Below are 27,980 nucleotides of genomic sequence, written 5' to 3'. Positions count from 1 at the left end.
GGTGGTCAGTGCATGTCATAGCAACTAGTCAGACGGTAGGAGGGACGTTTAAGAAAACCAAACACTTGGTGAAATGGAATTAAAGTACCAACTTTTCTTAGTAAAACCTAGGAATTATGTGGGATAGAAGGGATAGAATTAAATATGTTCTAAAAGTGTCAACTAGGAGTGAAGAGTAAAGAAGTAAAAATATTGAGTCTATTTTATTGAGGTATAATAAAGAGGAAATGAGGCCCTTTTGGCTCTTGGAGCAGCACCATGGCAGGCAGCAAGAATAAGTGCCTTATAAAAGGTGGAAAAAAGGGAGCCAAGAAGAAAGCAGTTGATCCATTTTCTAAGAAAGATTGGCATGCCCTAACCCCGTGGTCGGCAAACTGCGGCTTGCGAGCCACATGCGGCTTTTTGGCCCCTTGAGTGTGGCTCTTCCTAAGCCTTAGTTGTACCCTAATTAAGTTAATAACAATTTACCTACCTATATAGTTTAAGTTTAAAAAATTTGCCTCTCAAAAGAAATTTCAATCATTGTTATTTGGCTCTGTTGACTAATGAGTTTGCCGACCACTGCCCTGTTTGGCTCAGTGGATAAAGCAGTGATGGTGAACCTATGACACGCATGTCATAGGTGACACGCGAACTCATTTTTTTGGTTGATTTTTCTTTGTTAAATGGCATTTAAATATATAAAATAAATATCAAAAATATAAGTCTTTGTTTTACTATGGTTGAAAATATCAAAAACTTTCTATATGTGACATGGCACCAGAGTTAAGTTAGGGTTTTTCAAAATGCTGACACGCCGAGCTCAAAAGGTTCGCCATCGCTGGGATAGAGTGTCAGCCTGCCGACTGAAAGGTCCCAGGTTCAATTCTGGTCAAGGGCATGTACCTTGGTTGTGGGCACATCCCCAGTAGGAGGTGTGCAGGAGGCAGCTGATCAATGTTTCTCTCTCATCAGTATTTCTAACTATCCCTCTCCCTTCCGCTCTGTAAAAAAATCAATAAATTATATTTTTTTTAAAAAAAGAAATATTGGCATGATGTGAAAGCACCAGCTATGTTAAATATAAGAAATATTGGAAAAACACTCGTTATGAGAACTCAAGGAACCAAAATCATATCTGATGGTTTCAAAGGCTGGGTTTTTGAAGTAAGCCAGCTGACCTGGAGAATGATAAAGTTGCATTTAGAAAATTCAAGATAGCCCTGGCCAGTGTAGCTCTATGGTTAAAGTATGGGCCCATACACCAAAGAGTACTGGGTTTGATTTCTGGTTAAGGGCATGTAGATGTAGATTTGCTCCCTGCCTTGAGTGGGGCATGTGCAGGAGGCAACCAGTCCAAATGTCTCACATTGATGTTTCTCTCTCCCCCTCCCCCCTGCCTCTTTCTCTTCCTTCCTCTCTCCCTCCTGTCTACTCTCTGAAAAAGCAATGGAAAAAATATCCTCAGGAGAGGATTAACAACAACAACAAAAAATGGCAGATCATGATTGAAGCTCATGTTGATATCAAGACTACCAATGTTTATTTGCTTCATCTACTTTGTGTTGGATTTACTAAAAACTAACTAACTAACAAACAAACAACAGAGACAATCAGATTCAAAAGACCTCATATGCTCAGCACCAACAGGTCTGCCAAGTCTGGAAGAAGATGGTGGAAATCATGACCTCAGACAAATGACTTGACAGAAGTTCCAATAAATTTATTCCAGGCAGTATTGGAAAAGACATAGAACCGTTTGCCAATCTAATTCTTGCTCCACGGTGTCTTTTTTAGAAAAGTCAAAATGAAGAAGACTCATGGAGCTTCATGGTGAAGGTAGCAGTTCTGGAAAAGCTTCTAGAGATGAGACAGGAACTAAAGTTGAACGAGCTGATGGATATGAGCCCCCAATCCAAGAATCTGTTTAAAATTGAGACATTTAATGGTGACAAATTAAAAAACAACAACACTGTGGCTTTTTAAAAAAGAGGCAATAAGGAACTAAAGTGTCTAGAAGGGAGGAAATGCATGAAAAACTGTTCTCATATATTATTACAGAAAGTGTTTGATAGTGAATATCAGAAACTGATTAAAAAACTAGCTTCAGACAGCAAAGATGGCTAGAGGGATATCAATATAAGGCAAGATGGTGAGCATTAAATATATAATAATTGTAATATTTTTAGAACTAAGATTAAAGGATTGCTCAGCCAGGCGTGGCTCAGTGGTTGAGTGTTGACCTATGAACCAGGAGGTCACAATTCGATTCCCAGACACATGCCTGGCTTGTGTGCAGGAGGCAGCTTATCAGTGATTCTCTCTCATCATTGATGTTTTTATCTATCTCTTTCCTCCCTTTCTCTCTGAAATCAATAAAAATACATTTAAAAAAAGATTAAATGAGGAATAAAATGAAGAAAGTATTGTTTGTAATGGCTATACTAGTATATGCTCATAATGTAGACACAGTACAATTGAAAAATGAGAGGAAATGGGGAGAGAAATAGCAGTAAAATAGTGAACTCTTCTCAGCCAACATATTGGGGGTGGTAGTATTAGTTTTGTTATACTGAGGCTGTTGTGTGTATAAACATGGGATGAATGAAATGAACAATTATGGAATATACTAATTCTGGATGTGGAAGTAGCTACAGATGTAATATAGAAGAGGTTAAATAAAAGCACCTACATTGGATTTAGAAGTATTAGTATGAACTCATGAGTTATTCTTTCTTTCAAATATGTAGATATTTCCTAGTTCAGTTCTATGAAGAGTTCCCCAGCCCTGGCTGATTTGGCTCAGTGGATAGAGTGTTTGCCAGCAGACTCAAGGGTCCCAGATTTGATCCCAGTCAAGGGCATATGGCCCAGTTGCAGGCTTGGTTCCCAGTGGGGGATGTGCAGGAGGCAGCCAATCAATGATTCCCTGTCATCATTGATGTTTCTGTCTCTCTCTTCCTTTCCCTTCCTCTCTGAAATCAATAAAAATATATTTTTAAAAAAGAGTTCCCCAAATGAATAGTACAGTAGCAATGAGAATCCTTAGCACTCAGATTATCTGTAAATATCAATTCCTAAAAGGAACTAAAGGAACAAGGACTTTTTGAAAAGGTGGCTGATTATGGGTCTAGGCTAGGAAACACACAAGATCACTCTAGACCAATTCTGTTACACAGCACTAGCAACATGTGGAATAAATATACAGTAAGGATTAGTATTCAGAAATATATACAATAACCTATGCTCTTTTTTTCCCCTCCTCTATCAAAGTATATGTGAGCTGGGCACATGGGACATAGAGTGGAAGATGCACCAGGAAAAGGCCTCCAGGATGAATACCTTTGCATATTTGTAGGGAAATTAAGGGTGTGGAGACCATCTAGTTGAATATGTAAAAATGGGGTGTCCAGGGCAGGGAAATGGCCTTATTTGACAAGAGTTTAGTGAGAGGAGCTCCTCTACCAGTGGTGTTGACATCTGCTACAGCAGGGCTACTCAATCGTCAATGCGAAATAATTACTAGAGGGATTTTGTTAACAATTTTGACTCAGTAGGTTAGGGCTGGGACCCAAGGTTTTGCATGGTGAAAAAGAAGTAGGATTTGTGCACTTCCCTGGAGTTAATTCAGATGTGCTTAGCTAACTTCTTGCTAAGCAATTGAAAAGAGGATGAGATGAAGCTTCCAGTGCCAAGCTTCCAGTGCCTTCACTCCTATAAGCAAAACCTAAAAATAGGTAGCATTCTCTTAGAGGTTGGGCAGGGATAGTGAGCAGTCTGGAAAGCGGAGGCCTTGTCATGTAAAAAATTAAGTTAAATTGCTGCCTACAACAACTAGGAAGGCAGACAACCTCCCTCCCTAGCTTATAGCTCTAGTGGAGGTATCTGGAAAGAGCCAATTTGTGTCTGTGGCTACTTCCCTTTGCTTCCAGCAAGGTATTACAAGTAAAGTTTGAAGTCACAATAATAGGGGGTAGAATGTGCAGAAATTCTGGGGCTTTATTAAGTTGAAAAAGCCAACTGCTTATGTACACCCACTAGCAGAAGAAATGACTTGGCTTAGAGATTCCTCATACCCATTAAGACTTTCTGGAACACACACACACACACACACACACACACACACACACACACACACACTAGAAAACAAAGATAAGAGGAAGCAAAAATCAAATAATAGAGTTTATCTTCTCATTTATGCCTATTGTTTCAGGTTATTTTAAGGCTACCATTGTTAAAAAGAAAATGTTAAGAATGGGTTAAAAACTACAAAAAAAAGAAGAGCTTGAGAGTGGAAGCAGGAAATAGGACAGGTTTAACAACTGCTTCTTGAAACAATTCCGGGTGTGGTTACTGGAACCCACCCCAGATCAGCCCCCCCCCACCCTGATCAGTCCACGGGCCCTTCCCCCAGCCAGCCCCGCCCCAGATTAGCCCCCCCACTCCAATCAGGGGCAGGGCCAGCCAGCTAACCTCCCATGGCCCTCCCCTAGGTTGCTGACCCCTGATAGGTCCCCCCACCCCATTTGGGGGCCAGCCGGTCCACTGCACACAGCCCCTCCCCACGGCCAGCCCCACCCCCAATAGGATCCCCACCCCAGTTGGGGGAGGGGCTCTCTGGCCAATTGCCCATGGCCTCTCCCCTCAACTGGCCAGGCCCTGATCTGGCCCCGATTGGGGCAGGCTGGCTGGCCAACTCCCCACCGTCTTCTCCTCAGGACAGGCCCAGCCCTTATCTGCCCCGATAGAGGCCAGGCTGGCCCCCACACATGCATGAATTCGTGCACTGGGCCTCTAAAATATATATATATATATATATATATATATTATATATATATATAATATATATAATATATATAATATATATATAATATATATTATATAAAGATATATTATATATATTTATTGATTTCAGAGAAAGATAGAAACATCAATGATGAGAGAGAATCATTGATTGGCTGCCTCCTGCACACCCCCTACTGGGGATTTGTTTAGAGAGAATGGAGAGGGATAGAGAGAGAGAAATGATGAGAAAGAAACATCATCGACTGGCTGTCTCCTGCACATCCCCCACAGAGGATCAAGCCTGCAACCTGGGCATGTGCCCTGACTGGGAATTGAACCAGCGGCCTCTTGGTTCCTGGGTTGATGCTCCACCACTGAGCTATGCTGGCTGGGCTGTTGTTCTATTTATTCATGCATTCATTAGTTGAGTCTTGTAAGTGCCCTGAGTAGGGATCAAATTTGCAACCTTGGCATATGGGGACAATGCTCTAACTAACTTAGCTAGCCAGCCAGGGCTGAAATTATATTTAAAAAAAAACAATAAAAACACTGGAAAACCTGGCCTAGAAAAGCCTCCTATTATTTAAGCTCTATGGCATTCCCCCAAAGAGGGAATATTCTCCAACATCCAGTTAATCTGTATTCAGAGGACAAAGTTGGCCCACAGAATGTAATACACAATGGAGAGCCTCTAAAAGAGCAGAATTAGAGTTTAACCAAGGAATTTTCTCCACTACCGGGGTAGTGGGCATTCATAATTCCTACCCAGGATCCCACCATTGCTATGGACAAGTAATTGCTGTGTTTCCCATTCTTTTTCAGAGTTTTGACTGTGGTTATCCTGTTCCTGCTCCACTACTGTTTTTTATTATAGGTATGGACATGAGGCAGATAATTTGTTTTATAGTTTATATGTCTTTAGACCATGAAAATCCACAACCTGACCTGATGGAGAACACTGTGTATCATCAGACATCCTGGATTTTGAGCTGACATAGAAACTAAATAGGAGCCCTGGTTGGGTATCTCAGGTTAGAGCATCATCCCAATATGCCATGGCTATGGGTTCCATCCCCAGTCAGGGCAGATACAAATATCAACCAATGAGTGCATAAATATGTGGAACAACAAATCGATGTTTCTCTCTATATATCTCTCATCAATCAATTAAAATTATTTTAAAAAATTAAATAGGAAATTTAACTCTCTTCTTTAGGATTGAGAGTATTCTACTGTAAGAAGAAGGGTACAAAGATAAAAAGGACACACATAGGACACATATAGGTGAGAGGAACAGTCTGGTAGACACTACTGATGATCCCTCTAAAACCATCCTTTCCTTTTTCCTGGGCATAAGTTTGCCCAATTGGAAACAAAATTTTCAGTCTCACTGTTGCTAGGCATGATCCTTTGTCAAAATTCTTGCCAATAGAGTGAGATCTAAATTGATGTGGGCAAACTCCATATCACTTTCTTAAAGTATTTCCTTATTCTGGTCTTCTTTTCTTTCACCTTCCCAAGAGAGGGAACATGCTATTTTTCACATATCAAGATGTAAAAAATTCAAAAGTCTGACATCCTTTGTGGGAAAGACTGTAGAAAAGTGCATTCCTACATATTTCTGGTAGAAAGGCAAAATCGTCCCTATAAAGTGCAATTTGGCAATATCTATAAAAATTGTAAGTAAATCTCCCCTTTGACATTCTTCTTGGAATGTATTCTACCTATACACATATCAAATGATATATGTACAAAGTTTTTCATTGCAGCATTGGTTGATTAAAAACAACTTCAGTGTCTAGCTGTAAGGATTAAATAAACTATGGCATCCCCTCATTTTATGTGATGCTCTCCAGATTTAAAACAGAATGAGGGAGCTCTCTGAACTTACATGGGAAGATTTCCAGAAAAAATGAAAAAAAATCAAGAGCAGAATAATGATATGCTGTGTTATCTTTTGTGAAAGCAAGAAAGAATAAAAATTTACATTTATTTTCAGAAAGATATTCTGTAAGGATATATAAATAATGACTACAATTACATATAAAGGTAGGATGACTGCATACTTCGTCTTCCAAATGGTACAGTTTCTAGAGTGAAAGGACTTGTTATTAATAATTACTCCAGGACAACAGATGGAAAATGACAATATCCTGGACAAACTGGGATGCATGATTAAAAGAGTACAGAGTACGAGGAGGAATGTGGACATTTTAAATTGCGTCTTACAAAAGTACCTGTCTGTGGTGAATTGGCAATAAAAACAACAAATTCTTTACTACACGTAGTTTAAGAGCTATGTTAAAGAACAAAAAATGATAAACCATAGGCGTGAGACACGGAACTTAAAGAAAATGCGGTCATTTTGCGTACCCGGAACTCACTGGGATTGCACAGGCCACACTCCCTTGGAGTTCTTCCGCCAATCCGAAGTGGGAGCGTGCGAGCTTGAGCCTGTGGGAGACGCCTGGGCGGGCCTCAGACTAGAGTGGAGCTTCCCGTCATTCACCCCTGGGGGCGGACCTAGCGTAGGCTCCTAACGTGCGGCGCTCTGGCCCACACAGATGCTACTCTGTGGCATCTCGGGTTCCCTCTGGCTGAGCTCTGGAGGACTACGCTCGTTTCCTTTTTGCTTGTGAGGCCCGGCAGCCTCGGCTGAGCTGAGAGAAAGATGGCGGCGGCCGTGCGACAGGACTTGGCCCAGCTCATGAATTCGAGTGGCTCTCATAAAGATCTGGCGGGCAAGTGAGTGTTTCCGAGAGCCATGGGAGGAGTGGCGGGGGGAAGCCACAGACTTGTTCTCCTCGGTTTGACGGCGGCTTTCGGGTGTGTGGTAGTAGCCGGCCTGCGGATCAAGGGGGCGGGCCTGGGGTAGGTTGTGGAGGCCAGTGCTGCCAGCAGCAGAAAGCAGGGAGCCGTGGGGCCGTAGGCCTGGTGACTGTCACCTGTTCAGCGCTCGATAGCATCCTTACTGCCTCTTAGCCTTCTGGAAGCGCGGTCTGAGGGACGACTGCCCTCACGGCCTTCCCAGTCGTCCCTGGTGCCTCTTCCCAGAGCTGGCTGGCCGCTCACACCGGATTCGGACTTCCCTTTGGGCCTTTCTTTTCTTACTTTTTTTTTTTTTTTTTAAATTGAGGGTAATTTATATTTTGGGACCTCGATGCAGAGTTTTTCAGGGAGATGGTTTCTTTAGGCGGTTGGGGGTGGCGGAGGTATGGCCGCAATCATGTCGTCCAAAACCACTTGGACCATGTTCTGTGGGTCCTTGTGTCATGGGTACTCTCTGTCCGCCACCAACTCTGAGGCAGGGCACGTGGGCTGATGTCCTTATACCTACGTTTGATCTCACCCAAAAGGCCGAGAAGCGATGATGATGTCCTCATAATATGGATCAGGATGTGTAGAGTAGGGTTGTTTGCAGGAACCTGGATTGTTCGGCAATTTTGTCGCAATTTATATTGTAGAGGGCTTAGGTCCACCCCAAGTTAAAATTGTGACATGTTGTATGTTGTGCCTGTCAGCACTGCTAATCATATATATATATATATATACACACATACATATATATATACATACATATATATGTGTGTGTGTGTGTGTATATATATATATATATATATATATATATATATATATATGCCAGATTATTATGACCACCTGATGTTTGTAGGCAAATTAGCTATAATTTCATGCTGAAGTTGCTAGAGGGCCAGATCATCATAAACGTCTGAATAGCACAACATACCTAAGTATCGTTGCTGATCAAGTTCATCCTATCATGTTGATGGCGTATCCCCATGGAGATGGCTTCTTCCTACAAGACAATGCGCCATGCCACGGTGCTCGTATTGTGCAGGAGTGGTTTCAAGAACAGGAGGGAGACTTTACCTTGCTTAGGCGGCCCCCACAATCACCAGATCTCAATCTAATTAAGCATTTGTGGGACGAAGTTAAAAGAGCCATCAGGCAGCTGGTTCCACAACCATCAAATCTCACAGAACTGGACAGTGCTATTCATCAGGCATGGTGTCAGATTCCTCGCATCACCTTTCAACATCTCATGGAGTCAATGCCAAGAAGAATCGCCGCGGTATTAAAGGCAAAAGGTGGCCCAACGAAGGACTGATGGGGTGGTCATAATAATCTGGCCACTCAGTGTATATAGTCTGTTTCTCTTTGTAAATTTCACAGGCTGTTCTTTTATAATGAACATGCATTCTGTTGACAGTATGCTTCTCAAATTGAGCTCAATATTTACATTCTTTTTATTTTTTATTTTTTTAATTAAATCTTTATTGTTCAGATTATTACAGTTGTTCCTCTTTTTCCTCCCATAGCTCCCCTCCACCCGGTTCCCACCCCACCTTCTGCCCTTCCCGCCCCTCCTTATCCATAGGTGTATGATTTTTGTCCAGTCTCTTCCCGCATCCCCCGCACCCGAATAGTCCACTTCCTTTCTATGCCCCTGATTCTATTATAATCACTAGTGCATTCTGTTCATCAGATTATTTTTCCACTTGATTTTTAGATTCACTTGTTGATAGATGTGTATTTGTTGTTCATAATTTCTATCTGTACCTTTTTCTTCTTCTTCCTCTTCTTAAAGGATACCTTTCAGCATTTCATATAATACTGGTTTAGTGGTGATAACTCCTTTAGCTTTTCCTTATCTGTGAAGCTCTTTATCTGACCTTCAATTCTGAATGATAGCTTTGCTGGCTAAAGTAATCTTGGTTGTAGGTTCTTGGTATTCATCACCTTGAATATTTCTTGCCACTCCCTTCTGGCCTGCAAAGTTTCTGTTGAGAAATCAGCTGACAGTCGTATGGGTATTCCCTTGTAGGTAACTGACTGTCTTTCTTTTGCTGCTTTTAGGATTCTCTCTTTGTCTTTTGCTCTTGGCATTTTAATGATGATGTGTCTTGGTGTGGTCCTCTTTGGATTCCTTTTGTTTGGGGTTCTCTGCGCTTCCTGGACTTGTAAGTCTATTTCTTTCATCAGGTAGGGGAAGTTTTCTGTCATTATTTCTTCAAATAGGTTTTCAATATCTTGCTCTCTCTCTCTTCTTCTGGCACCCCTATAATTCGGATGTTGGTGCGCTTGAAGTTGTCCCAGAGGCTCCTTACACTATCTTCATATTTTTGGATTCTTTTTTCTTTTTGCTTTTCTGATTGGGTGTTTTTTACTTCTTCGTATTTCAGATCTTTGACTTGATTCTTGCAATCCTCTAGTCTGCTGTTGGAAGTCTGTATAATATTCTTTATTTCAGTCAGTGTATGTTTAATTTCTAGTTAGTCCTTTTTCACAACCTCGAGGGTCTCACTAGACTTATTGAGGATCTCATTAAATTTATTGGAGGTCTCACTAGATTTCTTGAGTGTCTCACTAAGTTTATTGGCGGTTTCTAGATAATTCTTGAAAAACCTTAAAAGTGGGGTTTTGAACTCTATATCCAGTGGTTTGCTTTCCTCCATTTCTGTCATTTGTGACCTGTTTCTTTGTCTCCACATTTTTTATGCTTCCCGGTGTTGATAGAGTGGCTTTGTGTGCTAGGTGTCCTATAGGGCCCAGTGGCTCAGACTCCCCAATTACCTGAGGTGGACAGTCTTGGTGCACCCCCTTGTGGGCTTTGTGCACAATTTTGTTGTAGTTACGCCTTGATTGTTGTAGGATCACTGGGAGGAATTGACCTTCAGGCCAATTGGCAGTGAGAATCAGTTGTATCTACAGTGGGAGAACTTCTGTGCTGAAGACACCCTTCTGGGGCAAGACTTGCTTCAGTGGGGCTTTGGTGCTCACTGAGTCTGCGCCCTGACTGTGTCCCTTATGGATCTGAGGAGTTGTAATCTGGATGGTCCCCCTCTGACCACTGGGTACACTGGCTCTTGGATCGCTAAGGAGGTGCTAATTTAGCCTCTGCCTGAGGCTACCCAGCAGGAGCTTAGCTGTGAAGGAATGCAAGCTGCTGTGGGGCCTTGGGCCAGCTGCAGTTGGTTAGGTAATTTTCAGATTGCAAAGGGCCAGGCCTTTCATATGCAAAAGTCAGCGCACAGGTTGGGCGGGGCGAGGTCCCAGGGGATCAACAGGGCTGAGCAAACAGCTATGGCTGATCCTCAGTCCTGTCCTAAGAGGCCCCGCTTCTCAGTGTCCCAGTAATCGTTGCAAGCACCTCTGAGAGAAAGCCGCCCTCGAGGTCCGACCGATGCCAGACAGTCTCTAGCCTCTCCCCGTATGAGTCTGGGTCAATATTTACATTCTGACAGCTGGGATCACTTAGATCTATGTTAATGAGGCACACCTGCTTTTACTTGGACGCTGAAACCCTGTTTTATATAAGCTGTGCTGCCTTTTCGTTGTTGGTAAATGTAATCTACTTTTATCAGTGAGAAATTTTACTGTGTATCTTGGGCTTTACCTGCAGCAGCAATTTCCCCCTCAGATAAATGGAAATGATTAGATGACTTATTCTTGAGTGGGTCAGAATGAGTATGTGTGTGTATATACCTGACACTTAGAAAGTGCCATAAGATTATCTTTGTTACTATTATTATTAAAGCTATTCATTCCAAATTGATATATTCTGTGAGTTGGAAGTAAGTTGAATATGTCTTCATGGATCAGTGCTTTTTGCATTTTTTTATAGGTTTGGATGAAAGTAAACTAGCTTGTATTTTTCCCCATGCTTGCTTTCCCTTATGTTTTGTTGAACAAAATAAGTGCATTAATGATCAGAAGAGATATAGTTTTCATGTATTCGCAGGTACCTGAAACTTAAACATTTACTTTCCTAGTTCTGAATTGCAGATAAACAATAGTACCTATATTATTGTGTGCTCCCGTTATTTATTGCTGTGTCACAAACCCAAAACTTAGTGGTGTAAAAAGCTATTATTTTTCAGGATTCTTTGGGTTAACTGGGCTGTTTTTCTGGTCTTGTGTGGGCTCACTCATGCTGGTGCAGCTAGACGGCAGCTTAACTGGGGCTGTTGGGCTAAAATGGACACTCATACATCTGGCTGTTGGCTGGGTCTCTTTCTCTATGGCCTCGCATTCAATGGTTTAGTAGAGGCTTCCTTACAGGACCAAGAGGGTCAGAGTGGAAGCTGCAAAACCTCTTACGGCTAGCCTTGAAAGTCTCACAACATCAGTTCTCAAGTATTGATCAGAGTAAGTCACAAGGCCAGCTCCGATTTATGGAAGGAGTGGCCAAGTTACATTGCAAAGGTGCATGGTCAGAGGGAGGCATAATTCATTGGAGGCCAATACTGTAACAGACTACCCCGTGGTTTATTGTGAAGAGTAATTGAAATAATATGCTTGATAACTGATAGCCAGTGCTTTTTGAAGAAATTGTTGGTCTTGCCCGCAGTACATATCTGGTCCTATCTGAGCAAGAACATGTCTGGGTATTTATTTTCATAATAAAACAGTTCCTCCAGCTACATGTTTTATGAAAGAAACACTTCTGAAATATATCAGTAGTTTTGGGGTTTAATTAGGAGTTAGTAACACAGGGTTCCATATTAAGGGATGATGGAGAAAATGTCTCTAGAATATTAATACTGTATATTCTCACCGATTAACAGGATATCTATAATAGAGTAGTCATTCAATAACTAGTGATTGATTCAATAAATGCTAGAAAGGTGCAGAGCTTAAATTTGAATCTAAGTTTGCCTATTCTAAAAACCACATTTTAAACCTATCCTTTTGTTGCCAAAACTTCAATTAAAAATGCTTTTCTATAACTATGAATGGACACAGTAGTTGTAAAATTGACATAATTGGCCATATGAAAAGCATTTTTACAAATTTTGTACACTGCTTTTGTTTATTTTAATTTTATTATTAGTTTTTAAAATACATTTTTATTGATTTCAGAGAGGAAGGGGGAGGGAGAGAGAGAGATAGAAACATCAATGTTGAGAGAGAATCATTGATTGGCTGCCTCCTGCATGCCCCCTACTGGGGATCGAGCCGGCTGTCTGGGCATGCGCCCTTGATTGGAATTGAACCCAGGACCCTTCAGTCCGCAGGCTGAGGCTGTCTACTGAGCCAAACCAGCTAAGGCTTGTACACTGCTTTTGTACATATATGCATTGTGTTTGTTTTCTCATATAAAATTTTAGAAGGGGAGGAGCTCCTTGAGAGAGAACATTTGAGTGATAGCTGTTATGATAGCCTGTCTTATTCACTTAGCTAAAATCTACTTGGATTTTTAAATTTCATTTAAAATGTTATTTCTTGCCCTAGCCAGTTTGGCTCAGTGGATAGAGCGTCAGCCTGCGGACTGAAAGGTCCCAGGTTCGATTCCGGTCAAGGGCATGTACCTTGGTTGCGGGCACATCCCCAGTGGGAGGTGTGCAGGAGGCAGCTGGTCGATGTTTCTCTCTCATCGATGTTTCCAACTCTCTATCCCTCTCCCTTCCTCTCTGTGAAAAATCAATAAAATATATTTAAAAAAATAATAAAATGTTATTTCTTTTTTGTTGTTAATCCTCAACCTAGGATATTTTTTCCATTGCTTTTCAGAGACAGTGGAAGAGAGGGAGGGGGTGAGGGAAGGAATGGGGGAGAGAGGGAGAGAGAAAGAGAGAAAGAGAAGAGGAAAGAGAAAGAAAGATCGATATGAGAGAGACACATCGGTTGGTTGCCTCCCACATGGGCCCCATCGGGGGTGGGTAGGGAACCCACAACCCAGGTATGTGCCCTTGACCGCAAATCGAACCTGTGACCCTTTCTTGCGAGGCCTGACATGCTAACCACTGAGTACTGACCAGGGCCAAATGCTATTTCTTCCTAAAGTTTTCTGTGAACAACCCCCAATATACATTCATACCCATATACACACAGGACCTGGTTAGTTGCTCTTCTTTTTTTAAAAATATATTTTCATTGATTTCAGAGAGGAACGGAGAGGGAGAGAGATATAGAAACATCAATAATGAGAGAGTCATTGATTAGCTGCCTCCTGCACGCTCTTCACTGGGGATCAAGAACATAACCTGGCATGTGCCCCAACCAGGAATCGAACACTCACCTCCTGGTTCATAGGTCAATGCTCAACCACTTAGCCATGCCGGCTGGGCTCTATTTATTTTTTTACCTTTACCATAGAGGTTGGAGTCTAGGTATTTGTTGAGTTAATCCTATAGAACTAGAAGCTTTTATGTTTTTCTTTTCTTTCCAGTTCCGAGGTATGAAGGGTACAGAGGAAGATATTGGACCTTTGGAGTCTAAACATTTCATTTTATAAACAGCTGTTAGCCTGGAGAAAGGAAAGTAATGTCAGGCCTTTTAGCCACCTCTGATTATTAGAAAAGCTGGTTTGCAGAAAAGAAAATACTCCTCTGCCTTACAGAGGTAGACTTTGAATTAGAATGGAATAGAACTGGCGAACAGTGGAGGATGCACGTGCGCGTGCGCGCGCACACATACACACACACACACCCCACTACCACCACCCCCTCCCTCCCCAACCCCCCACACCACTCCCAACACCCCCATAGGCACCTTAAAGGCCCCTTGTAACTCAGATTCTTGGCCCTTTTGTTATTCCCATACTCAACAGTTTAGTGGTTCCTATCTCAAGAGTGAAGTTCCCTGACACTTAAGGTTTATTCTGTGCCAAGCGCAACTTTACTTACATTTTCAATAATCCTTTAAAAATAATATTATATTACATATGAGAAAACTGAAGTACAGAGGTGAAATACCTTGCTCCAAAGTCATGTAGCTAGTGGCAAAGCCAGAATATAGCCTGCTTGGCTCATAGCCCTTAATTCTAAACACATCTTCCCTTTTGGCCCTGTACTGTTTTCACCAAACTGGACTACATTTCAGATAGTGATTTTTGTGTGTGCCTAGAATGCCTGTCTTCTCTCCATTCTTTCCCCCTTACACTAATGTTGAAATATTTAGAATGCTTAAAGATCAACCTCATTAGGAAATTCTCTCCCCTAAAAAATTATAACCTGTTTTTAAGATTTTTGTCTTTAATTTTCGGCAACTTCATTATGATGTGTCTGTGTGGATTTGTTTTTGCATGTCTATGTCAGTTAGCTTTTGCTGTGAAATAAAACCTCTGGAAAACTTGGTGGCTTAAAACAACATTTATTTAGCTCATAATTCTGTTGGTTGGCAGTTTGGGCTGGGCCCAGCTGGACGGTTCTTCTCAGCTCCACATGGCTTTGGTTCCACACGGGCCCCCACACGTGCCCCCACACGTGCCTGTAGTCAGCTGCAGGTCAGGTAGACAGCTCTGCTTCTGTGTGTTGGCTGGGGCAAGTGGAGGTGATTGAGCTACATATTTCATTATTTAATAGGTTAGCCTGGCCTTGTTCAAGTGGCAGCAGCAGGGTTCCAAGAGATAAAAACACACATATGGCCTCTTGAGGTTTAGTTTCAGAACAGGCACTTCACTTCTACTGCATTCTATTGGTCAAAACAAGCCCAGATCAGAGGGTGGGGAAATAAACCACTTCTTGATGTGAAGAGCTATAAAAGCACAAAGATACAGTCAGTAAAAGAACTGTGGTCTCTTTCTGTAAATGCTCCACCACATTATCCTGTGGAGCTTCATTTTATTTCTTGAATCAATAGATTGTATTCTTTCATTGTCCTGAGAAAATTTCAGCTATATCTCTTTAAATGTGGCTTCTGTTTCATTCTATTTCCCCTCTAAAACGCCACTGAAACCCCTGTTAGGTCCTCTTACTGTGACCTCTATGTATCTCTTATCCTGTCTTCTATACTTACCATTTCAATGCTTTATTCTGACCTGCCTCTTAGTTTATCAGTTCTTCAAATGTGCTGTTAAGAACTCCACTGAGTTTTTAAGTTTGGTTATAGTATATTTTTAACATATATATTTTATATTTTATTGAGAGAGAGAGAGAGAGAGAGAGAGAGATCATCGATTTGTTGTTCCACTTATTTATGTATTTATTGGTTGATTCTCTTTTTTTTTTTTAAATATATTTTATTGATTTTTCACAGAGAGGAAGGGAGAGAGATAGAGTTAGAAACATCGATGAGAGAGAAACATCGATCAGCTGCCTCTTGCACATCCCCCATCGGGGATGTGCCTGCAACCCAGGTACATGCCCTTGACCGGAATCGAACCTGGGACCTCTCAGTCCGCAGGGTGACGCTCTATCCACTGAGCCAAACCGGTTTCGGCAATTGGTTGATTCTTGTATGTGCCCTAATGGGGATGGAACCCACAACCTTGGTGTATCGGGATAATGCCCTGACCTACCTGGCTAGGTTTGGTTATAGTATTTTTGTAGTTCTATAGTTTTGGTAGTTTTTTTCAAATAACACTTTTCATGAGTCCTAGTTTCTTGCCGAAACTTAAAGCTTATCTTTATCTCCATAAACATGATTGTCTTACAGTCTTTTTGATTACTCCAGTGTCTAGAGTCCCTGTTTGTTGTTACTGTCTGTTGCTTTTGTTGATTTTAGCTTATATTGTCATGTGCCTGTAATATTCATTTGTTGGGTAAATGATTTAAAATGTATTTTTAAAAACAGTAGGAGGCCTAGGATGTTACCTTTCAGAGAGGATTTTCATTTCCTTCTTCTAGGCACCTGAGGGTGCGAGCCTTAGGCTTCGGAATTTTTTGCTTTACCTTGGTGATCCTTGGAAAAGATTTTGTACCCTTATTTCTAAAGTGCTACTTGTCCCTTCCTTTGGCTGGCTAGGAACTGAGATCCTGATTCTGCAACAAATTGCAACTTGCTTCTCAATTTTTCCAGCAGATCGCATAATGTTCCAACACAGAACCCACCCCCTCCCCACCAAAAAGTACCTCTCAGCTGTCTTTCTAGTCTGCAAATGCTTTTAGGCAGAAGCTATTATTTATCTCTTTATGCTCCTATTCTCACCTGTTTTCTCTCTTTTAAAAAAAAACACATTTTATTGATTTTTTACAGAGAGGAAGGGAGAGGGATAGAGAGTTAGAAACATTGGTGAGAGAGAAACATTGATCAGCTGCCTCCTGCACGCCCCCCACCGGGGATGTGCCTGCAACCAAGGTACATGCCCTTGACCGGGAATCGAACTCGGGACCTCTCAGTCCGACACTCTGTTCACTGAGCCAAACCGGTTCAGGCTGTTTTCTCTTTTTGTTAGGATTTTATGCTGTTAATTTTTTTTTTTATTTCTTTCATCTTTTTATTTATTTTTTGAGGTACGTTTGGTCTAATCAGGTATTTCACCATTACTATAAATCAAAGATCTATTAATACATGCCTTTTTCATTCATTTTGGTCCTAAATAGTGACTGTGGTACATTTTCATGTGTATATGTTTTGTTTACTTCCAGATTCAAGTGCCAAAAAGTCATGAATTGACTTACTGACCTTTATTCAGTTCATATACATGCGCATATACATAATAAATGCTCAATAAAAATTGTTTATAAATGGATAGGACAGATGCAAGGTGCCTTAATTAATGAAATATACTTTCCTCCATAATATTAAATATTTTAAAATTAAAATTGATCTTAAATCGCACTCATATGTAGAATCTAATTAATTAAATAAACTGTTGAATGGAGTGGATCCAGAGACATGGAAGCATGGAACAAAGTGTGGAATCTCGGAGGGAATGCAGGGGAGGGTGGGTGGGAGGTAATCAACCAAAGATCTTGTATGCATAACCCATGGACACAGAGAGTGGGTGCTGAAGGCCTGGGGTGGGGCAGGGAGTGTGAGACTACAGGGGGTTAATGGGGGAAAAAAGGGACATGAAATACTTTCAACAATAAAGAATTATTTCAAAAAAATTGATCTTAGGTGAGGAGAGAGGGAAAGAGAGAGAGAGAGAGAGAGAGATCAATCTGAGGGAGATACATTAATCAGTTGCCTCTTAGTAAGACATTCAATCTCTAATATTTGGTTTCATTGTTTTATTATTATTCTAAGTGTTGGTGACCCTAGAAGATTCATTAGGTCCACAGGAGGAAAGGGTTCTGTGTCACCTTGAATAATGTTCTCATGCGTCTCTGTATTACATAATTGAAGGAAATAATTAATGGCTTACCATTTAAGGCATTTGAAAGGAAATTTGACTTTTTAGTTTAAATTCAAAACTACAACTTTCAAGCAAAAGTGGCATCTTAGATCCAGTAACTTGTAATTATAGTTTCACTCTTTCTTGTGATGGACTAGAAACTTTAAAAAGATGAAATTTGTGGTGTACTATAAAGAAAACCAGAAAAGAAAGCACTAGGAAAGACACCAATGCAAAAAGAAATGAATAAATGTCAATGTGAACATTAGCATATATAGTGCCCTCTGAACATTTATTTTTTTGGTATTGTTTTAGGTATCGTCAGATCCTGGAAAAAGCCATTCAGTTATCTGGGGCAGAACAACTAGAAGCTTTGAAAGCTTTTGTGGAAGCAAGTAAGTGGAATGAAAATTCCATATTTGCCTTTGTATCACTGAGTAGGACTTTAAAGCTTGCCTCAGTCTTGTCTTATATCAAATTATCAATATAACTAGGGGCCCGGTGCACGAAATTCGTGCACTGGGTGTGTGTGTGTGTGTGGGGGGGGGGAGTGTCCCTCAGCCCAGCCTGCCCCCTCTCACATACTGGGAGCCCTCAGGCGTTGACCCCCATCACCCTCCGATCGCCTGATCGGCCCCTTGCCCAGGCCTGACGCCTCCACCAGAGGTGTCAGGCTTGGACAGGGGACCCCCATCTCCCCCCGATCACTGGCTCTGGCCCCCGCCCAGGCCTGAGGCCTCTGGCCCAGGAATCATGCCTGGGCAGGGGACCCCCATCTCCCTCTGATCGCTTGCTCCACCCCCCGCCCAAGCCTGACGCCTCTGACCCAGGCTTCAGGCCTGGGCAAGGGGACCATTATATCCCCCCAATCCCCGGCTCCGCCCCCCACCCAGGCCTGATGCCTCAGCCAGAGGAGTTGACCCTCATCACCCTCCGATCACCAATCACCGGATCGGCCCCTTGACCAGGCCTGAGGCCTCCGGCAGAGGTGTCAGGCCTGGGCAGGGGACCCCCAGCTCCCCGCGGTTGCAGGCTCCGCCCCTGCCCAGGCCTGACACCTCTGGCCTAGGCGTCCGGCCTGGGCAGCGGGGACCCGCAGTGGCAGCGGGGGGGCGCCGCGATCGTGGGCTCTGCTTTAGGCCCAGGCAAGGGACCCCTAGCTCCTGGGACTGCCAGCTTCGACTGTGCCCAGCTCCCATCGCTGGCTCCACCCCTACTTCCTGCTATCACTGGCCAGGGCGGAAAAGGCGCCTGATTCTCTGATCATGGCTGGGGGGCACCCCAGGGCCGCCTTTGCCCTGCCCCCCAGCTCTTAGCTCCCCCCTGGGTTTCCGATCACTGTCAGTGGCAGGGGGCTTCTTCCTGCTTTCCCTTTCGCCTCCCTGCATTGTGCCTACATATGCAAATTAGCCGCCATCTTGTTGGCAGTTAACTGCCAATCTTAGTTGGCAGTTAATTTGCATATAGCCCTGATTAGCCAATGAAAACGGTATCGCCGTATGCCAATTACCATTTTTCTCTTTTATTAGTGTAGATGTTTATGAGATTAAATTAAATATACAGGGTGGGGCGAAGTTCATATGGAAAATAATACAATAATTAATAAATAATAAAACAAGAATAAACTGTTTTGCATACTCACAACATTGAAATTGATGGATTTATTTTAGAATTTAAACTATTTACACCTTGATTTTTAAAAATGAATTGTCTCCAGAGTTATAGTCCCAATTAAAATTTTGTATAGTAGTTGTATAAAATTTTGTAATAGAAACTGATAAGAGACAATGTAGCATAGTGACAAAGAAAGTAGACTGGATTCAAATCTTAGTCTACTGTTTTATTAACTGTGTCCTCTTTAACCACTTTGTGCCTTCTTTTCCTTGTCTATACAGTGAGGATATGATATGTACCCAATAGAATTGTTAGGAGATTAAATGAGTTATTATACATAATAAAGTGCTTAGATAGTACCTGGCATATAATAAGTGCTGTGTAAGAATGAACTGTTATTAATGTCAGGATCATTCCTTTTGAATAGGAACTAGAAATTTTCATATTTCATACACTCTCCCCCACTCCCTGACTTCAGTTATCTTGAAAATTACTCAAAATTCAGGCTGGAATTGATACTGCATTAACAATATCAGCAATACTTGATAGTGCTTTACAGTTTACAGTGTACGTTCACACATAATATCTATCACACAGGTTCCTTTTAATAACTGTGACTGCAGAGTATAGATATATTCTTGTATAATGTATTGTAAAAAAAAGTCAAGATTTAGTCACTCCCCCCCCCCCCCCCCCCAGGGACATTCAGTTAGTCAGTGGCAGAGCCCAGACTAGAAACTAATATTTCTGATTTATTGTCCTTATTTACTTGTATTTCCCTGATAAGTGCTAGTTTCTGTAGTAATTTCTTTTTAATAGCTTTATGTCTAATGGCACTTGTAATGAAACTGTTTTCTCAGTTACAACCAGTATTTAATAATGAATTCCAAATAATATAAACTGATTAATATATTAATACATTATAATATACTAGAGGCCTGGTGCATGAAATTCGTGCGGGGGTGGGGGTGGGGGGGCGGGGCGGGTCTGTCAGCCTGGCCTGCACCCTCTCACAGTCGTCCGGGAACCCTCGGGGGATGTTCAACTGACCTAAGTTCTTATTTGTTGCTTTTATTGGAAAGTATAAGTGGTATTCACTGTCTCTATTTGCTTTATTAAATTTCATGAAAATTATTTCACCTTTTTCTTCTTTAACTCCTTTTTGTAGCTAGGTGGGATATAAGGACATAAATAAAAATAGGGGTATTTCTGTGCCTTTGCTTTGTATAAAAATGAAGAGAAAGGAATAATGTAAAATTCTCAGCTATTAAAACTTTTTGTCAACCATTTGTATTTCTTAGAGAAGTTATGGTAGTTTTACTATTTTGTTGAAGTCATAATTCAGTATAAGGAAAATTTATTCTGTAATATAGGATGATAGGGGTGTGAAAATCCAGGAATAATGCATTGCAGGTTGCACTAATACATACAGTTTTTAGTATTAATTTTAGGTAAAGATTGCTTAATAAAAAACTTATGAATTACTCATGCCTTCTTATTTCTTATTTTTTTGACAAGTGGTAAATGAGAATGTCAGCCTTGTGATCTCTCGGCAGTTGCTGACTGATTTCTGCACACATCTCCCTAACTTGCCTGATAGCACAGCCAAAGAAATCTATCATTTCACCTTGGAAAAGATCCAGCCTAGAGTCATTTCATTTGAGGAGCAGGTAAAAAATCTAGAGCAGTGATGTTTGAACTTGAGATAGTAGTAATTATTTTGAGAGATATTATTACATTTTTAAAGGAGATTATCATTCATTTTCATCTTGTCAAAATTGCACTAAACAGCATTTTACAATATATAATAAAATAAATATTAGGATATTGTAACTCCAGCTGACATTTGCCTATTTATTACAATTTTATTTTATGCACCAAATGTTACTCTTTAGACAGTTTTTAAAAATCAGTTAAATTCTTAATTATGCTGAAAATATAGGAAAACTCCAGCATTATCTCTTCAGTAGCATAAAAGCAAAACTTCATATTTAAACTAAATTATTGCCATAATCCACATTGTATGAAGCAAACTTCATATTTAAACTAAATTATTGCCATAATCCACATTGTATGAAGCAAAACTTAATATTTAAACTAAATTATTGCCATAATCCACATTGTAATGTGCTATTTCAGTTTACTGTTTTGTTATTCTATCAATACAAAATTAATAGAAAAATTTGGGTGGTCTAGGTAAATTTTTAATAATTATACTTGCCAGCTTGCTATGTTGAATGAGAAAATTGTTACAATACAGTTATCTATTTATTTTAATTAGTTAAGTAATAGCAATTGATATAATATGTGTATCTACTATTTCAGGTTGCTTCCATAAGACAGCATCTTGCATCCATATATGAGAAAGAAGAAGATTGGAGAAATGCAGCCCAAGTGTTGGTGGGAATTCCTTTGGAAACAGGACAAAAGTATAATAAATAGTGGATATTGGATGGATATATATGTATCCATATATGTATATATACACATAACATATAAAGGATATGTTTAATTGTTCATTATATTTTTCCTTACATTCTAGTGTTGGAAACAGATGATAAACAATTTAATAAATAAATAAATTTTGTAGTATATTAGAAGGTGATAAGGGCTATGAAGAAAAGTAAAGTAAGGTTGTATCATTAAACAGGGTGATTGGAGTGGTAGGGTGATTGGAGTGGTAGGGTGATTGGAGTGGTAGGGTGATCCTGATATCACCTCAGGATTTTGAAGGAGGTAAGTGAGTGGCTTTGAACTCTGAGGGAAGAGTATTAGTAGATCCTCTTAGAGAGGATGGCTTGTGCAGAGGCCCTAAAATGGAAGCATGCTTGGGGTTTTTAAGAAGAGCAAGGAGACCGTTATCGGTGGAATGGAGTGAGCAAAGGGGAGAGCGATAGAGGATGAGATCAGAGCATACTAAGGACTAGATTATGTGGGGTCTTGTAAGCCATCTAAGACCTTTGTATTTTCTTTAAGTGAAATGAGGGGAACCATTGGAACATATTTTACAGAAGACTGACATGATCTGACATATTTTTAAGACTCATTCTGACTACTGAGTTGAGAATAAACTGTAGACATGCAATGATGGAAGTAGGGCCATTAGGAGGTCTTATGCACTACTGCAGATGAAATGGAGAGTGTGAAAAATGTTGGATTCTGGGTATGTTTTTAAGGTAGATATGGAGTGTAAGAAAAAGAATCAAGATAAGTTTTGATTTTTAGTTTGAACAACTGGAAAAATGGAGTTGCCATGTATTGAATGGAGAAGAATAGGTTTTGAGGGAAGGTCAAGAGTTCTGTTTCGGACATGTGGTAACCAAGTGGAAATACCTTGTACAGAGTTGAATATATTAGTTTGGAATTTAGGAGAGAGGACTGGACTAGGGATATATATATATTTGGGAATCATTGATATATAAATGGAATTTAAAGCCATTATTTTGGATGATATCTCCAAGGGAGGGACTATAGATAGAGAAGAGGATTGAGTATTGAGGCCAGGAGCACTCCAATATTAAGAGGTCAGGGGTAGGAGGAAGATACAGCAAATGAAGATTGTCCATTGAGGTAAAAAAAAAACCAGAATGGGGTGTGTGGTGTCCTAGAAGTTAAATGAGGAAAATGTATTGAGAAGGAGCAAGTGATTAGCTGTCGTGCTGATAGGTCAAGTAAGATGACTGAGTTAGTAACGTGGAGGTCATTTGAGATCTTGACAAAAGTTGTTTTGGTGAATTGGTGAGCGTGAAAGCCTGACTGAAGTTGTTTAAAAGAAAAGAAGTACTCACTTTGGCAGCACATATACAAAAGAGAGAGAAAGAGAGAGAGGGAGGGGGAGAGAAGGGAAAAAAGAAATTGGAGATGGTGAGCAGTTGTCATGGACAACTCTGTGGGGAAGTTTTCACAAGGGGAGCAGAGAAATAGGGTAGAAGATGATAGCAAAGGTTAGGTTAAGAGATTATTTTTACTTTTATGACCTAATGGAAAGCAAAAGTTTGATATAGGAGAGTAGTGGAGAGGATTCCTGCAGGACTAAACAAGAGGGGAAGGAATCTAGTGGAGGGATAGGCTTTATTTAGGAGCATAGATAGTTCATCTTGGCACTGTTTCTCAACCTTGGCACTGTTGGCATTATATATATATAATTTATTTCAGGGAGAAGGAGAGAGAGATAGAAAAATCAATGATGAGAGAAAAATCATCGATTGGCTGCTTCCTGCATGCCCCCACTGGGGATTGAGCCTGTAACCCGGGCATGTGCCCTGATCAGGAATTGAACCGTGACCTCCTGGTTCATTGGTCGATGCTCAACCACTGAGCCATGCCAGATGGGCAGCACTGTTGGCATTTTAGATAGGATGACTCTTTGTTGGGGAGACTGTCCTGTGTGTTACAAAATGTTTAGCAGCATTAGGGGCCTCTATTCACTAGATGCCAATAGCGCCACTACTCCCAGTTTTGACAATAAAAGAAATGTCTGCAGATATTGCCATAGGTTCCCTGGTGACAGAATAGTAATAGTTAGGAGCACAGAGTATGTGGGTGCAGATATTAATGAGGTGGTGTTGGAGTTGGTGCAGCTACTCTGATTGCTTCAGTATTCTTAGTGAAGTTGGAGTCAGAGTCATCAGCTAGAAGTGTGGTTTGGGATGGGAGTTGTAAGGTTGAAAGACAAGAACATAAAAAAAAATTCTCTAGAAGAGTGGGGCAGTAAATGGACTAAGAATGTATAGTATACTTGGCAGCATTAAGAGCTCATTTGAAGGTTGTAGTGATTAAAATGAGATCAGTCAGATTGGTTAAATATTTTTCTCCAGTAGAGTTCAGTTTCATGGTTGCAGGAAAGGAGTGGGTGAACTGTTAGGTTTAACTAGAGCTTGATTTTTTCCAACAAGTATAACAGCATGAGAGAGACAAGGGAGATGAGTACATGTGCAATTCAATGATTATGATTGATTAAAAGAGTTAAGATAGGTAAGGAGAGAAATGAGGCCTTTTAGGGGAAGAAGACAGCAATGTAATAGGATCACGGGTTTGGAGGTCACAATGGGTTCAATGAATTGTTGGGTTTGGGATACTAGAGAAAGATACTAGAAACGGAAAAACAATGAGAAAATTAAGACTATGGTTTGTAACTCTTATTCAACCAATCTTGCCTTTTTATGTATATTTATGAAACATTCATCCAAAGTTTACTGTACAAAAAGATTGAAAGGTGTGAGACTCTTGATTGTATTATTAGACACATTTCCCCTTTTAGTAGGCAAATATAAAAATATATTCAGCTGCTTCTCTTTTGCCAGGTGAATGAGGGATTCTGTATTATGTCTCCATTAATATTTGTTGTGATGATAAGGCAGATACTACTTCAGGCATATTGCCTTTAGTGAATTTTTTAAATTGTTAGGCAGTGATGCTCTTTGAAAAAGAAGCCAGTATATGAAAAGACTTTCATATGTAGGCTTTCATAAGGAGGCTTTTACTTTTTTTTTTTTTTTAAATATTTTTAAATATATTTTATTGAGTTTTTACAGAGAAGAAGGGAGAGGGATAGAGAGTTAGAAACATCGATGAGAGAAACATCGATCAGCTGCCTCCTGCACACCCCCTACTGGGGATATGCCCACAACCAAGGTGCATGCCCTTGACCGGAATCGAACCTGGGACCCCTGAGTCTGCAGGCCGACGCTCTATCCACTGAGCCAAGGAGGCTTTTACTTTCTAAAGCCTCTTGTTAATTCTTTTTTCTTTGTTATTTTGAAAGGGTGGGGCTTTCTTAATTGTTTTGGTCTTATTCTGTCTGGAGCATTTTCTCCTTAGCATAGAGCAGTTGATTTATTTTCATTGGTAGTTGAAATAAATATAAAATTAGATATTCTTTGCAGTGGTGGTAATTATCGTTTTGATAGCCCTGTAACACTGTGAGGATACCAAAGAAATGAAAATTTAGTTATTTTCTAAATAAGTTAAAATAAAGTAAAAGTGATTAAAAGTTGAATTTGTTTATTAAGTAAAGAATTAATTTCAAATCTGGGGCAAAGTCAGTTGTAAACTCTGTTGCCACATAGTGGCATCACTTTTGCTGGTAAATAGGATTAATTTTTCTGTGAGGATTAATCTTGAATTACATGATTTTTGGATTATGTAGGGTCTTAAGTTATGTATATCTTGCATAAAATGTGACCACTGGGATAAAGAAGAAAGGAAAACCACTTGTAATCTTACCACCCAGAGATAATTGCTACTATTACCTTATTTTATCCAGTTTTTTAACTTAGCTAAAATATAGTATGACTATTATCACATGGTAATTATTGTAATAACGGTATAGTATTCTACCAGTATTCAATTCAATTGAATACCATAAATATTATCAGTGATTTCCATTTTCCCCCATTACAGATATTTATGGATAATTTTACAAATGACTATCTTTGTACATACATATATATGCATGTCCATGATTATTTTCTTGGGATTTATTTTCTAGGGGTAAAATATAAGGTGTGGCAAAAGAGGTTTACAGTTCATATGGAAAAATAATATAATAATAAATAATAATATAAGAATATACTGTGTTTAGTGTACTCTCAACTATAAACCTACTTTTGCCCCACCCTGTATAATGGGTAAGGAGTATACGCTATTTAAAGGATTCAAATGATAGTTGGAGAACATATTGCCAGTTTTTTCCCCAGGACTTATTTATAGTCCTACCAGTAGTATATGATAGATCTTTGACTTATGAGATTATCTGAGAATTAGAAGAAGCTAAACTGTAATATGAACAATGATAAAAGTAATAAAAATTAATTAAAACTTATTTTAGAAATATTTCTTAGCTTTTTGATAATATAATGCAGTAAAAAGCTTGAGTCCATCACATTTTCTACCACTTCTAATAATTTTTTTTGATAAAATAGTCATTTGTGTTTTTCTGTTGTATTCTAGACAGTACACTGTGGATTATAAACTGGAGACATACCTGAAGATTGCTAGGCTATATTTAGAGGATGATGATCCAGTCCAGGCAGAGGCTTACATAAACCGAGCATCATTGCTTCAGAATGAGTCAACCAACGAACAGTTACAGATACATTATAAGGTAAACAGATGAGCTTATTTAGAATTTTGTATTGGAGAATCCTGTTATACTAAGACTAGAGGCCCGGTGCGGGGGGCGGGGGAGGAGAGGGGTGATGTCCCTCAGCCTGGCCTGCACCCTCTCCAATCCAGGACCCCTCAGGGGATGTCCGACTGACAGTTTAGGTTGGACATCCCTCTCGCAATCTGGGACCGCTGGCTCCTAACCACTCACCTGCCTGCCGGCCTGAACATCCTAACTGCTCTCCCCTGCCGGCCTGATTGCCCCTAACTGCCTCTGCCTCGGCCCTGCCACCATGGCTTTGTCCGGAAGGATGTCCGGAAGGTTGTCCAGATGATGTCCGGTCTAATTAACATATTACCCTTTTATTGGTATAGATTCTCCAGAACATCATAAATACTATTATATATTAGAAATTCTCTCTTTTTTTATTTTTTGCTTTTGCTTTAAAAATGTCCCCCTTAATGGAAACATTTCTCTCCTGTAGGTATGCTATGCACGTGTTCTTGATTATAGAAGAAAATTCATTGAAGCTGCGCAAAGGTACAATGAGCTCTCTTACAAGACAATAGTGCACGAAAGTGAAAGACTAGAGGCCTTAAAACATGCTTTGCACTGTACCATCTTAGCATCAGCAGGTAAACATGTCAATTATGTGTTAATGAACAGTCAATTTGCTTAATATTTTAGGTTCATTATTACTAAAGGATTTAGCAAAGGGATGTCTTATTAATACAATTATGGTATATTTAGTTTAAACATTTAAACAGGAACAGCAATAAAATGGATTGCAAACCTAAAAAATTTTTAATTATGAATGTATCAGTCTATTACCCACAGGTATTAGGAATAGTTAAGAGGTAATATGAAATTTAATTCTCCTAAAATATCACTGAAAAACATGGATATAAAATTAAGTGAGAATTACACAGAAGGAGATAAAAATTAAATTCTAGAGATTGGTGATATGAAAATTAATGTATTGCTTTTGGGATTTTTTTTTTTAACCTTCAAGCCTCAGTTTTAGACTTGGCATTTATCTTTTTTATCAATAAATATAAGTAAACTATTTTTTGTTCTTTTAACTAAATTTTAGCATATAAATCACTCAACTTATAAAGCAGAAAGGGCATTGAGAAGATATGCTGAGAATTCTAAGCCATGGCTTTTCTAAATCATTTTAGAATGTTTATTAAATATATTACCACTGATCTCATCAGAAAATTCTGTAATTATTGGAAAGCTGTCTAGCTCATTGTGGCAGATGGACGTGTTCCAAAATTTCTGTGTTATTTGTTTTTGTTGTTGAAAACTCGAATTTTATCAGGGGCCACAAATACTGTTGATTGATAGTAATAGGCTCACTTTGTTATTTTTAAAAAAATATGTTTTCATTGATTTTATAGAGAGAAGGGTAGGGGGAGGCAGAGACAGAAACATCCATTGGCTGCTGCTTGCATGCCCCCTGGGAATTGA

The 27,980-nt window shown here is 40.0% G+C and overlaps 1 protein-coding gene and 1 pseudogene across 3 annotated transcripts in view; both read left to right on the top strand.

Annotated features, from left to right (window-relative positions):
• The first annotated feature begins 258 nt into the window (after positions 1-258).
• Positions 259-1,965, top strand: LOC308534176 (small ribosomal subunit protein eS1-like; annotated as a pseudogene). Its single transcript has 3 exons — positions 259-339; positions 1,024-1,146; positions 1,448-1,965. The product of its transcript is annotated as a small ribosomal subunit protein eS1-like (transcript).
• Positions 1,966-7,271: 5,306 nt separating this feature from the next.
• The window catches only part of COPS4 (COP9 signalosome subunit 4), a 40,590-nt gene continuing 19,881 nt past the window's right edge, over positions 7,272-27,980 (top strand). For both annotated transcript variants that reach the window (XM_081093478.1, XM_081093479.1), the window contains exons 1-6: positions 7,272-7,509; positions 18,101-18,180; positions 20,918-21,069; positions 21,725-21,828; positions 26,351-26,504; positions 26,992-27,142. In XM_081093478.1, the coding sequence (XP_080949604.1) occupies positions 7,436-7,509; positions 18,101-18,180; positions 20,918-21,069; positions 21,725-21,828; positions 26,351-26,504; positions 26,992-27,142 (715 nt within the window). In that variant the 5' untranslated portion in view covers positions 7,272-7,435. The remainder of the gene's footprint in view (positions 7,510-18,100; positions 18,181-20,917; positions 21,070-21,724; positions 21,829-26,350; positions 26,505-26,991; positions 27,143-27,980) is intronic.

Source organism: Myotis nattereri (genome assembly GCF_964212035.1).
Source record: "Myotis nattereri genome assembly, chromosome: 1".
NCBI classification, from domain to species: domain Eukaryota; kingdom Metazoa; phylum Chordata; class Mammalia; order Chiroptera; family Vespertilionidae; genus Myotis; species Myotis nattereri.
This window is presented reverse-complemented; position numbering and strand designations above follow the sequence as displayed.